The 14,363-nt window shown below is 42.3% G+C and overlaps 1 protein-coding gene across 1 annotated transcript in view; it reads left to right on the plus strand.

Annotated features, from left to right (window-relative positions):
- Nucleotides 1–8,688: 8,688 nt before the first annotated feature.
- LOC146616174 (FERM, ARHGEF and pleckstrin domain-containing protein 1) overlaps nt 8,689–14,363 on the plus strand; it is a 58,666-nt gene continuing 52,991 nt past the window's right edge. The window contains exons 1-2 of the mRNA XM_085373978.1: nt 8,689–8,721; nt 11,854–12,060. Coding sequence (XP_085230104.1) covers nt 11,881–12,060 — 180 coding nt within the window. The 5' untranslated portion in view covers nt 8,689–8,721; nt 11,854–11,880. The remainder of the gene's footprint in view (nt 8,722–11,853; nt 12,061–14,363) is intronic.

Genomic DNA, 14,363 nt, shown 5'->3' on the forward strand with positions numbered 1-14,363 from the left:
TTTGTGTTTGTGGAAACATTTAGTTAAATGAGGTACAATATCCTTATTGTTCAGTGAAAGAGTTTTAATGAGAATGGATCACCTAATGGCTCGCATGTATCAGCCTAATAGCTGTGGTGCAGTGTTGCCTCATGAACTGTGTTGTGTTTTTTAAATTATCTTTGTGCACTCCCTTTGCCCTTTCCCTCAACTCCTTGCAGAGCTGGAGCTAGAATAACTTTCAAGGAATTTGCGGCAGCGTCGTGGGACGCTGAATTCTCAGCGGGAAACGATGTGGAAAATATAAATAAAATCAGCTTGAAAACAACCCCCCTCCCGAGTTTCCCAGTGTAGGTGTATGAATTAAATAGGCGCTGACTCATCGTTACCTGCTCTCAGCTCTGTAAGCCAGGGGCTCAGAGGCACAGACATCGCAGCTGTGACACAGCACGCTGTGTTTGTTCCAGCTGAGATCCTCTACATCAGTATGTCAAATGTCAAGAGGAAGAAGAGGGGGCTGAATGAGTCACTCCACCACCAACGCCATCCCCACCTCCCGCAAGGGTGCAGCAGGATATCTGTGTGGGATACAGCAGCAGTACATGGCAAAAAAAGGCCACGTGGTGCTGCTTCAGCCTCTTTGACTCCAGGCCACGCTAAGTTCAGGAGCAGAAGGAACACCCTGTCTGCCAGCCCAGAGGTTTTGAGGATGAAGGAGATTCCAATGCACACACCACACAAAGGAGCCTTTAAATTGCTTTAATCCTCTCATTGATCGGTGGAGCATTAAAGTCTCAATGTGGTCCAGACCGGGGTTGTAATGTGTGGAAATTAGGCTTTTATGCTTCTGCTGCACAGAACAATTGTTTAGATCAATTGGCTCTGATGTGAAAGTGCCTTTAGGGGAATTGCTCTGTCATGATGTGGATCTGCATGCTGTGCTGTCCTGTTTAAGGTATCATCTCGTGCCTGCCTGGTTTTTTTTTGTTTTTGTTTGTTTGTTTATTTGTTTTTCTAGGATTTTAGACCACTGGATCTGCTCATGACTGAACATGCTGAAAGATTATACGCTGCTTGCTTGCTGCCTCAGCTGGAAGTCACCAGCACTGAAGCTGTTATCAACCTACACTCTGTGTTTCATGCCTTTTTATACTGGAAACAGTGTTGATGTGCAGGAGGGGGAAGAAGGAACAAATAGGCTGAGCTGGGACTGTCAGAGGGCCTAATAACTAGGTGTCATGGCAACCAGATGGCAACACATGAGCCGTCAATTTCACAGTCTAATTTGCCGCTGCAACAGAGGAGAGTGTGTGGGGGATGATCTGTTCAAACAATGAAACATTTCTGTGCTGAGCACATGTGTTCATATTCTGGCTTTTAAATATCAGCCATTAATCAAATCAAGTGTATTTATGTAGCTCATTTTAAAACGGACATATGGGAAAAACAGGTTAAAACATTTTGCATCAAGAATTCTAAAAGTAAAAGTAAAGTAGTAAAAGAAAAAAAGGCAAGGAGAAACATAAAAATCCATAATATTAATCAAATCACAACAGCACATGAAACAACACATGTACATATAACGGCAAATCTACACTGTGGATCCCTCTAAAAAAACTGTAATGGATTTAACACGACTGTGAAGCTGGGTTTAAGAAATAAGTGTTTAAACTTTTTAGAGTGTGTTTAGCACCACCTTGTGCCAGTATAGAACGTGACGTCACGTGGTTGGTTGGTTGCAGCTAACAGACTTCATGAGTTTATGTTAGCTAACAAGTGACAGAACTGATAACTCTGTAAAACAAGCAAACTAAAACTGAAAAGCAGTCTAGGGGAGTCACTTTTGTACTGCCTATGGCTGTAGCAGTGAGTTTTATGGTTAAAAAAATAAATAAAAAACAGGACATACTGTCCACTTTCACGCTCTCTTTAGCACTAAGTGGTTTTTCATTGTTAGCTAGCCGCACTGCAATGGAAAAATCCACCTGTTAGCCGTAATGCTAGGGTTTGTAAATGAGGACTATGCTTCAGTCAGGTGCACCTGTGGTTCACCCGGCCGACAAGCTGGAGTCTACGCAGATTTTTCATTTTCATACTTACTAGGTCAAACTAATCCCAAACAGCTAGGAGGAAGTTTAAGACTGGATGCATTTTTCATGTTGTTCTCATGCAGATAAATACATTTCTGACTGATGGGATGTCTGCAAAAGCTTTGGAACTAATCACAAATTACCCAGTGCAACTATTGCAACAGAAAGGCCCTGACTGGGTAGTAGGAGAGAAACCAGGCATTATAAGATATTGTGGTCATGAACCAGGAGATGGTGAGGATTTGTAGACCAATGATCAGGGACACCTCTGAGTGAAGTCTAGTTGGCAGGTAGAGGAATTACCCTGGATGATTATCTTATCTAACTCTAATCTAATTCTATATGTTTGTGTTTTTTTCTCGTCACTCTCCCACAGAGCAAACAGTCACAGCAGATGGCTGTCCTTCCTAAGCTTTATTCGCCGGGAGCTCTTTTTCAAAGAGTTTTTTCTCCCCTTTCTGTCGCCATATGCATGCTCATAGGGGATTCTCTATAGACGTAAATAACAGAAAAGAATACAGATTGTGGTCTTAACAAAGGGGGGTCTTCTATTTGAGCTCCACGTGTTTTTGTGTATGTCTGTTAAGCATACATTTTCTGCCATTATGAATGACTCCCAATGTCCTTAATTGTGCTTTTTCATCTTCAGAAGAGTAATGACCACAAGAGATTAGTCTATTAAGAACACTAAGTGCTAGGAAGTGTGTGAATGTTTCACTACCACCAAATAAGATGTGGGTAATGTTAAAAATGTAAGTAATTTGCGCGTGCACACTTTCTGCTTTTTTCCTGAAATTTTCCAATATTCAGTAAATTTAAATATCAATCACATTGATTTATACAACAGCTGAAGGATTTTGAGTATTTCTAGTTTGCATCAACACACACTCAGCATAAGCACAGCCAAATATAGTATGTAAATTGGACAAAAACAAATTTATGGGCCTGTGGTTAATGTCGGGGACAGACTCTCTCCTGTGTGTTTCAGTGGAGGGGATCATTTATATCTTAATTCACTCAAGTAGAAGTGTAACAGTAATAACATCTGTTTAATCCTGATGCTTTTGCACATTCACGGCAGTAGGAGAAGCATATTTTTAAAAAAAATCTGTCTGTTACCTGTCTTTTCCCTTTTTGTTTCTTCTTTAAATAGAGCATGTGAAGAGGCTCCCTCCTGCTGGTTTCCCTCTCTTCTAGAGGTGGAGAACACAGTAGGAGCTGTGTGTAGAGGAGGAAGTCTTGGATAGTCACTCTCTGAACAAAACAGATTTCCCTCCCTCTGCTTTATCAACTGTAACAACTCCATGTGTCTCTTCAGTACAGAAAAGATCTAAAATGTCTTAATATAAATGTGATTTTTAACACCAAAATATCTTAATATTCAGATTCTGATTGAGATCAAAAGGGTATAACTGCTTTTTCTTTGAATATAATTCACAAAGCATGGAAAATCCTAAAAGAGTAACAACCACAGCTGTTGAAACACACATTTCATGAGGGATTCACTCAATTTCAAATATCATCCAAACAGCGATGATGCCTTACGAGAGCTGCAGGAGGCAAATGTGCACTCTAGATAAAAAAAAAAAGCATACAAGTTGCTGATTTACAAAGATTCCTGCTGTAATTACATGAATCAAGTGGTTGTAATTTTCATGCTGCATATATAATCTGCACAGCCCTGTCACATATGCATCCACAGATACAGAGAGTATTGTTTGTTTGGATTTTTTCTCTTTTTTTAGAACAAAAAATGAAATAAAATAAAAGCAACTGGGACATTTACTACGCTTCAAGCAGCACAGGCAGGTTTATTTTAAGCAGCTGAACAGTAGTTAGTACTCTAGACACAGAAATGTGTGTGTGTGTGTGTGTGTGTGTGTGTGTGTGTGTGTGTGTGTGTGTGTGTGTGTGTGTGTGTGTGTGTGTGTGTGTGTGTGTGGAACACTGGCAGTTGGAGAAATGTGAAAGTGTAGCTCTAATGACCTGGTATTTAAAGTCGGTGGGAAATGGTGACAGGAGTATGCTGCACACAGACCAAAATACATCTTCAGGGAAAGATATTGTGTGAAAATGTTTTAGATTTTGAATAGAGCCCTGGGTTACATCATGTCAGCCTACCCTGTTTAATTATGAAATTATTCCACTCTGTACCCCATACTTTACTTTCTTTGTGGGGCTCCACACAAACTGTGCTGGAATAAAGAATAAATAGTACACAGCAGGAATAAGTACCAAACAGGAGAAATATATGCAATCAAGAGAGATATATACAAAACAAGAAAAAGGCACACATTGGAGATCAGCTTTCAAAGTGCTTTGAAGTATTGCAAAGAAGAAGAGTTGGTCAGAACAGAGTGCGTGTGTGAGTGGTCTGAGTGATGGGAGTTACGCAGACCATGGATCAGATTGGTGAGATGAGGGGGCAGGGGTGAGGGTGGAGGCACAGTGTTTGTTGACAGTGGGAATGGCCCAGGGGAAGAAGTTTTTTGTGAGCCTGGAGGTGTAGGACCTGATTGCCCTAAGGCACTGACTAGAGGGGCAGTGCCTCAGGGTGTCCTGCACCTCACCCTCTAATGAGGATCTGACGATGTCCTCCAGAGGTGGCAGACAGCAGCCAATGATTTTTGGGGCAGTGTTAAATTACCCTCCTGTTCTTAGTAGTGGCCCCTGTGTACTAAACACCCAGGCACTAGGAGAGCACGCTCTCCACTGAGGAGCAGCAGAAGGCCAGCAGCAGCTTCAAGGTTATTCTTCCTCAGAACACTGCTGGGCCTTCTTTACCAGGGCATTAATGGTGTGGATCCAGTTGATGTCAGCGGAGATGTGGGCGCCCAGAAACCTGATATTGAAGACAGATTCCACCCATTCCCCATTTATAATTAGAGAGGAGTGGACCTGTCTATGCCTCCTGAAGGCCATTATGAGTTCTTTTGTTTAAAGGACTTACCTGCAAACACAAAAGTTTAAGTTGTATCTACAAGCTTTAACTTGATACTAATTTAAGACTTACATGGTAAATTCACACCGTGTCTTATCAGAGTGCCAATTTGTACAGCATTCTATCCTGTTGTGAATGATCTCTTCACTTGTCTTTACAAATCTTAATGATATATGTACACACAGTCCTGTGATAAAACGTACACACAGTTCTTTGAAAAACTAAGTACTCCATGATTGTAGAACCACCGTTGCAGCAATAACTTGAAGTGATTGCTTTCCACATTGTTGTGGAAGTATTTTGGATCACTCTTGAGTGGATTCATTTATGCACAGCTCTCTTAAGGTATTTTGGTCAGGTTGAGGTCTGGACTTTAACTGGGCCACTGCAACACCTTCATTCTGTTCTCTTGCAAACATCATGCTGTGCATCGTGACCAAACATCTCCACTTTGGTCTTGTCTGTACAAAGGACATTTTTCCAGAAGACTTCTTTTTAGAGAGAAGAACGTTTTTCCTGACAACGCTTCCAAACAAGCCATCCTTGTTCAGGCTTCTTCTAACTGCAAATGTGTAATGAAGTGATCCTTATATAGCACTTTTCTGCTCTGATTAAGCACTTATTATTTATTTTACTGCAGCTGCTTATGCATACATTTTTTGTACAGCTGGTTGAGGATGATGCAGGTATTTATGTCTATCAGTGGGTGGGAGGCTCGTATTGTTACATCACTTTTATTTGGTAGATCCAGTTTATCCATAAGATCTTGATATAAGGGCTACTAACAACATATGTGCATGACCCCATTTGAACCTAGATGTGACATATTTGTTTTCATTTTCCCAGTATATGTTTTGTTTTTTTTTTATTAGCATTCCGGGAAACCAGTCAAATGTAAAGTCGGCTGAATGAAAAATTGTCATATAATGAATAGATATTATGTAAAACTTTTGTGTGCAGTGTTTCCCCACCCAGCAGTGACTATAAGTTGACTTAATGATTTCATTTGCTATTGCATAACTGGATAAGAGATCACTAAGAACATGGCCCCAAATCTTGATTGCTTACATAACTAATCCAAAGCAGCATTGTCTCTGGTCTGTTTATTCTTTCTCGCTTGTTTTCACGCTCTTGCCGAAATGTTAATCTTTGCCTCAGTTCCAACACGGTGCCTCCAGAGAGCCTCTGAAGCTGCCAAGACACCAAGTGTAATTTCTCCATCTTCAGTCCCACACCGCTAAAGCGTAGGAGACTTCCTTTCCTGCCAATGAGAAGGTGGGCGAGCAGCAGACATGAAAAAGAGGCAAGGAGAAGAAAAAACTGTTTTGGTCGTTCACCGCAGTCCTTGCCTTTTATCTCTGTCCCTGGACCCAATAGCATACACAGAGGCGTGGGCGATGTGGAGGCCCGGGCCCAAGCCAAAGCCCCAGGCCACTCTGCATAAAAAGAGAGGGAAGGAGGGCATACAAGGCAGTGAACAGTTGGCAATGATTACATAATGTGAGCAATTGACTGTTCATAAACCGACTGATTAAACCAGAGGTTTCTCTTAATCTGACTTGTCCGTCATTATTAGAGTCACAAAGTCAGTGGTAGTTGGCTTGTTAGTATCATCGCTGGACACTTTCAGGGACCACTGGCCAAGTAATTTATCAGTGATACTACTGGGTGCACTAGCATTTACTACAGTAGTTAGGCCAAGCAGTTTTTATAGGGATGACAAAGATGAGACCACTGCTTATTATTCCTTTATTTATCCAGGTAAAAAAAATCTCATTGAGATTAAAAATCTCATTTCCAAGAGAGACCTGGCATCACTTATATTGCTATGACACAAAAACTGATGTTTTTGTTCTGCCTGAAAAATTGTGGGCTTGATCATCAGTTTTTTTGTCAGTTGCTCTCATGATTAGATTTGATTTTATAGTGCAGATTCACACTTTAAAGCATGTTACAGTATTGCAGTGTAAAGACACCACAGTATTAAAGCAAAAACCCCTACAATTAAACAATCCCAGGCAATACACCACTTGGCGATCGCTGGACTGGACATCTCTCAGAGGCTGTTTGTCCAAAGACCTGCCTAATGCCTTTTTTGATATTGTCTGGTTTAAATAACATTTGTTCTGAATACATGCCATGAGTTTAACAAAGTAGTAGAAGAGTTCAGAAATGCATTAGCATTGCAGATCTCTGCTTGGATATCACAGAAACTGAATAAAATCTGAACTTGGACACAAGGAAATCAGCATGATGCCAAGTTAATATCTTAGCATCTTTTTCTTTGTTTTTGATGGTGACACAACTACACCTTTGACTCATTTTCAGTTTACATCCTTACACACACTGTTATGCATTCACTGAAGGATTAATGGGGGGGTTTTCCAAACATGTGTCCATGATTATGGCCTTTTGTATTTCGTCTGCATTTCACTTTATGGCAAACTTATCTGGACCTCAGGTAAACTGCAGGGTTTTGGTTTTTACATAGGTGATGCAGAATACAGTAGTTTGATAAAAGAGAACATTGCCTTACAGAAATGTCCTTGAGCTAAGAGTCTCTGGCAAACTCTAGAGGATGCTGTTGCATGGATGCTGTTGCACGACCAACCTCTGTCCTTAGATCAGTGACTCTCTATTTCCAAAAATAAGATAGTAAGTGAGCAGACCACACACAGTACACACAACCGGGAGGAAACAGAGGGTAGGACATTACCACTTCCACTTTTTATTTAACAAAAGAGTACCTGTTTCAATACATGCTGACATTGCTTAGTACTGCTTTTTTCTTCTTCTTTTTTAAATTCTTGTGATTGTTTACCCTTTCAATTTTCCTGGTGCCTGAGGCAAATACATAAACAACTGTATAACACACATAAGGAAGAAAACAGTGAGTTTGAAATCACAACAACTTTAAAGTGGAAATATAATACAGCACATACCCATTAAGCAGTAACCTTCGAGGTAACTTCCGGGATTGCTCCCTAAAGCTTCCCTGCTGGTCCTCTAACGTTTCCACAAACGTGACCTTGGTTTACCAAAGTGGTTTGCGCCACTATAGTGTAACTACTGTAACTATAGGACCACTGCAGTGTAACTATAGTGCAACTATTTTATATAAAAATAATGTAACTACATGATGTAACTATCTATAATGTCACTATAGTACAACTTTTGTTACTTAAGCAATAGTTACACTATAGCGCCACTATAACCATATTGTAACCATAGTGTAGCTATAGCTATAGTGGTACAACGCCAGTGGGTTACCCGTATCACCGACTGTGAAGAAAATAATACATTTAAGGATGTTTTCGCACTCTCTTGGTAAATGTAAGTCTTATCTTAACTTCTAAAGTTTGAATGCAGTGTTTTGTTTTGTTTTACAGCAGCTGCCGCTGGGTGGTGCTGTTGCTCCTCGGTGTGCAGCTGCTGTTCGGAAGGTGGAGGTGCTGCTGCACCTCCTTCATTGTCTGAGTGAATTCAGCAGGAGTGGATCCGTCGCTCGGTTCAATGTAATCCCGTCTCTCCCCGGCTCACTCACTCAGTCGTCCGCCATGGCGACCGCAGGAAGCCTCCTGATCGCTGCGAGCTGTGTCTAAAACTCATCTGGGATTCATTTTCCCCCAATTTTTCCGGACGTGGATGTAGTCTTCCCCTTCAGCAGGGAAATACTTTCGTGTGGACAAGCCCGCATTTCGAGACACGGGGGTAAGAATCGTGCAGCCCGAGTCCTCTCTCTCACTGCGCTCTTTAAGGGAAGTGATTCAACTTGTTTGAGGAGATTAGGGTTAAGTCTTGGGAGTATCTTTCCCGTGTTGTTTCGTGATGCTGGATTTCGAAGGTGGGGAATAACTATCACTCCGTGTGAAAAATCCTTCTATGTTGCTAGGGACTGTCCTTTCTGTCCCTGCAGTGTGGCTTGCATTGCACAGATATACCTTAGCAGTATGTGCAGACGCCGCAGTCGTTGGGGGTTCCGTTTCTCTGAGACGATCCATGCACGCTCTGTGACATTTAAAAGATTGCAAAGATCAAACAGTGCCGGGGTGTGTGCATTTAGCAGTTTCCAGAGGCTGTCCAGGTGGGTCCGAGCAATGCGTTAATGTCACATGTACTGTACTGGCTGATAATGTCCCGAGGATTACAGCAGCCTGCTCTATTAACCTACATTATATTTATGGTGTGACCACACTTCAGACTCCATGAGCTGAGTCTACAGTGACTGTAGCATTCGAGTCATTGAGACTCTTTTGCATATCCCTTAGTTACACGTATCCTGTTGGTTGTCATTCCTTTCACTTAATGGACATGTCACATTGCCAGCAGTACAGTAAGAACTTAAAGCCTTTCAGGCAATGCCAGCCACACCCATGTATCAGTGTCGATTGCGAAACACAGAAGAAATTGAGCTCTGTTTTTTTGTTATGCAGCTTCTCTCAGGTAGACAGCCTCTGGCCATTCAGCTGTCATTAAAGGATTCCAGCTGTGCAGTTGTGGACTTCATCTAGGGGCCCCTGCGTGCCTCTGCGCACAGAGGAGCCACTGTTACAACGCTGGACTCTCAATAAGCCAGCAGTCACAGCTAAACATTACAGGCTTGTGTGGAATTTCAAGCAAACAAGTTCAAAGGCAGGGAGGTTTACCCTGAGAAACACTCAGGGGTCTGCAAATGTCCCTTTTGGCATTGTATGCTGGACGAGTACGCTTTGTGTCACTTTCTAGCCCTGGGAACAAGGCCATCTGTACTACTGCCTGTTTTTGTGTTTGTTTGGTCCTGTGTTACCTATTCAGAGAGGCGCACAGACCCGGAGTCATGACTGGTTGATTCATGATGCTTGGTGCAGGGGAGGGTACGTGCTGACTGAAATAATCAGAGTCTACTCTTTCACTGCCCTCTGTTTCACTGGTGCCTTGTTTGAAGAGTGTCCGGTTACGTGGCGTGCATGTGCAGGTCATGCAAGCCATGAATTTACAGAGTTGACATAATACGCTTGCCAATAATCAAGAGCCAGGGCCACCGAGCGGTGACAGCCACTCGGATCAAGTGTCAAAAAGAACTGGGCTTGATTAGGGGAAAATATGCTCGTTTCCATTCAGACTGCCCCGGTGGCAGCTTTTAGGTCTGTTTTTGATCAGCCCAAGGGAGCGTGCACTTTAACTGGAATACAGCAACATCTCTCACCCACTGCGCTGTGATGACAGTGTACAGGCAGGTGAAAATGATACAACATGGTCCCCAAAGTCTTATAACAGAGAACTCAAAGATGAACTTTCCTGATTAATTGCATTACAAAGTGTCCTTTACTTTTTTAGCCTTTTACCACAATACATCTGGACAGAATGGCCTTGACAGCCTTAACAATCACTTGACAGAAAATTGGTTTCCTATTCAATCAGTCATTCCTCAAGTAAAACTGCCTTTTTCCTGTTTTCTTGTTTCCTTTCTCTTTCTTGTAAATAATATCTGTTTATCTTTGGTCGCTTGTCACAGTTTTCTATCACCCAGCCGACTGATTTTTCAATCAGTCAGCAATCATCAATTAAAAAAATAAAATTACAGTCAGCAGACCTACTAGCCATCGATCCCTACACCATCATCGCACAGAATTTACAGTGTCCACTGTCCTCGGGCTATATTCTCCACACACTCTACTGGATTACATTATCCACTCCTTTGAAATGCCTTATTCAGCTCTCAGCTTAAACTTGGCACCAGTCGTTCACCTCTGCTGCGGCTGAACAACTGCCCAGTGGCCTCGGTGCTCTGACGAACCACTCGGTGAGGTCTCGGGATGACATCAGCCTGCTGGAATGTGTAATGAAGAGAGAATTAAGCAGGACAGCAGGGCCTAAGGGGATCTGGCTGTAGATACATGGTGGCGGGGTGGGGAATGGGGGGGGGGGATAGTGGCCTGATCAAGTGTCAACCCGAAATGAATCCATGACTTTGTCCAAAACATTCAGCCATCTGGGAGAGTCATTGACTGAGTGATACTGCAGATTTTCCCACATTCCAGATGCACCTCAGCTCTTTCTGGTTTTGGATGTAAACCTCCAGCACTGGATGCTTTGTAGCGATGGTACCCATCATTTATATTTGTCATGTTAGTTACTTTCTGTGGCCTGTTGAAGCCATTCATCTATTAGTTATGGATTGGAAAGAGCCTGGTTGCACGAATTGGATGTTTTCCCTTTGCCATCATGGGCTTCTTCCCGCAGCCAAAAGGCATTCGTGTTATGTTAATTGGTGGATGTGAGAGTGAACAGTTGCCTGTCTTTGTGTTAGCTCTGATTGGCTAGTGACTTGTCCGAGGTGTACCCCATCTCTTTCCCTGCTTGCCCAATGACAGCTGAATTGGGTAAGTGGAAAGAAATCGATGTACGTTATCTGTTATCTCTACTTTAAACCTGCAGTTTATTGAGTGTTTTCGGTTAATTCCTATTACTCTGGGTTTATTCTACTTCTTCCCCAAATCAACTGTCATTCTACCGGCTCTTTGATTTTTACACTCTAGCCTCATGATTCATTTGTTAAATCAAATTAGGGCTGCCTGATTTGTGCTTTGAAATCAAGAACTTGCCTCACTCTTTTTTTAGATTAATTGGGTCTCCCACTGGCAACAATTATCAGCCATTAGCAGCGAGTGCAAATACTGCATTTGCAATTACTGTGTTTTGTGTGACATGAAAGGTCGTGCAGCCCGTCCTCTGGGAGCCGATGCAGACATTGGGCTGTACTGCACATACATCGCTGACGCTGTGAGACGGGAGTTTCAGATTTTTACCCTTTAGGTTGAATATGTTTTTCTGTGCTTGACTTCTGTCTTGCCCTTGATGCAGGCTGAGCAGTGAGCAGTGCAGCACACCATGGCAGAGCCAGACCCAGACACAATCTCCTCTGGCGCAGGGCAGCGCCTCGGAGCTCCGGAGACCCTTGGCATCAGTACGTTAGATCCCGGGCACAGACCTCCGGCCATGCCCCCCGGACGACACGTCACCGTCAGGGTCCGTATGCTGGATGACACAGAGGAGCTTTTCGACATCTCGGTGAGTCATTATCGTTTTTCTTGTTGTTGAACAGGACTTTTCATTATCGCACCGTGGCCAAGAAGCATTTCCCCGATTCCAGCTGCAGTCTGGTAACAGGTTGGCATGGTAACTGCATGTTGAATGAAACTGGATGGATCTTAGTAATGTCAGGGTTCCTCCAGTTTATTGTGGGTTATTCAATTTCTGCTCACTCTTTCCTAATCTCCCAAAGTGTTTCAAATTTGCTCTACAGCTGTCGCTATTACTACACCACAATTATTCTTCTGCTGCCAGGGTTCTCAAAACGCAGCTCACGGGCCAGAGGTGGTCCTTGGAAATATTTTATGCCGCCCTTGGATGACAAGGAAAGGATGCACGATTCTACAGCTCACTCATGGAGAGTTCATGCCCATGCTATGATGTTGCACGACTGAACGAGACCAAGAGAGAGAAGCAGAGCAAAGCATCCCTGTTCTTAAAGCTTTCCAAACACTGGTGTTATCTTAGATAATTTAATGAAAGCAGATAGGTACAGACGAGAGAGACAAGAATATATCTTATTTGTCTTGTTTGAGCTCCCATTCGAATTCCATTCTTGACTTTAGGATTTAGAGGATTAACATTCTCATCACATGGCTCTAAATTTGGACACAGTATGCGAAGGCGGATGTGCTAAAATTAGACACTAATTGCTAAGTGCCTTCTACTATCTGGTCACAATGCTTAAAATGCAAAAAAAAAAAAAAAAGTAAAAACATATGTTCATTGTGTAGAGGAGAAAGAGAAAATACTGGTATTTGTCTGAGGATAGAGTAGAACAACGAGCTACATTCTGCGACCAGAAGCGTTTCCTCCCAAAACAGTGGAGCGAGATGAGTAGATAGTGAAAAGTAGTGATGGAGGGAAACAGATACAGCAGCAGCCACACAGGACCTGTTTAATGTGTATGAATTGACCCCGGCAGTGAAGTTGCTGAGCTTTACTGACAGTTAGTGCGTGTGCATTGCAGGGTGGCTGTGTCCTTTTGGCTGTTTCCCAAGGCAGTGTGGGTAAATGCAGTTCCTTAGGCAGTGCATGACTCTTAATCTTTCTAGAGGTGTCATATGTTCTTCTAATACTTAACGCTCACTAGGTTCTCCCAGTGAAATCCTGTTTAATTGCACACTTGTTTATGTCTACTTTTTTTTTTTGTACTAGTTTTTCTCACGCTAGTTTGTCAACTGCAATATCATCCAGCCGGTGATGCTTAAATTTGATATGAGTCTAGAGCAGGAGTGGAAGGGATTTTTTTTTTTAGTCCGCTTCAGGGCTTGCAATCTGTGGAAAACCTGCAATGGGAAACTCCGCTTACAAAGGTGATCTCAACCTCAGAGTTTAATACATTTTTTATGACGTTTCAGTGTCCCAAAGCTGTGTTTAACACTACTCTAACCGCCAAGGAGTACACACGCTGACACTTTGGATCTTCGGTGGTGAAAAAGAACATTAAACGACTAAATACTGTGCACTACAAGAAATATATGTAAGTGACCCTTTTTGCAAGGCCCTAAAATGTCCTTCATTATGTAGCTGAGCGGTTGTGATGGTGAGTTTGCAACGTTTTCTCGCCAAGCTGGCCTGAAACAAGCTGAGGCTGCGAATCAGGGGAGGGTAACAAAAGGCTCTCGCTAACAGAAAGCTTTATTCATGCTCAATTTAACACACATTATATCCTTTGTCACAAGTCAGTACTTGAGATAAAAAGCTCTGTGGCCTGAATGTTGTTTTTTGCCCAGAGGTATCAACAGAGAAGATATTTATCTCAGTCACTGGCTTGCATTCAGGGTGGAAAGATCTATTATAAAATAAAATAAAAAAATATATATATATATAGATATGTATAGACACATATACATACACACACATCTATTTATTTACTATGTACATATAGTTCAGTGAGTATGTTGAGCTTCTAAAAACAAAAGGTTACTTTATTATTTTCGAATTGCCAAGCAGTGTATACACTGATCAGTCACAACATTAAAATCATTGGAATTTAATAATATTATTTATCTCATTACATTGCAATGTTTAACTGGGAAATCTTGGGTGATTGGGGTTCACATGGGTATTATTTTGACATCTATCGCATTTCTAATGGTTCTTATGCAGCTCCTCTTACCAGTGGCACTCCCTGATGGCAGCAGTCTCCCACAGCAGGACAGTCTACTCCACCCCACAGCAAAATTGGTTCACGAATTACTCGAGAATTGTGACAAAGAACCGAAAGCTCACTTCATCCGGCCTCCAAACTCCCCACATCCCAATCAGGTCAAGCATCC

This window comes from Diplotaxodon limnothrissa, linkage group LG16, assembly GCF_057381915.1.
Source record: "Diplotaxodon limnothrissa isolate DT_005_m linkage group LG16, D_limnothrissa_male_GT1.1, whole genome shotgun sequence".
Taxonomy (NCBI): domain Eukaryota; kingdom Metazoa; phylum Chordata; class Actinopteri; order Cichliformes; family Cichlidae; genus Diplotaxodon; species Diplotaxodon limnothrissa.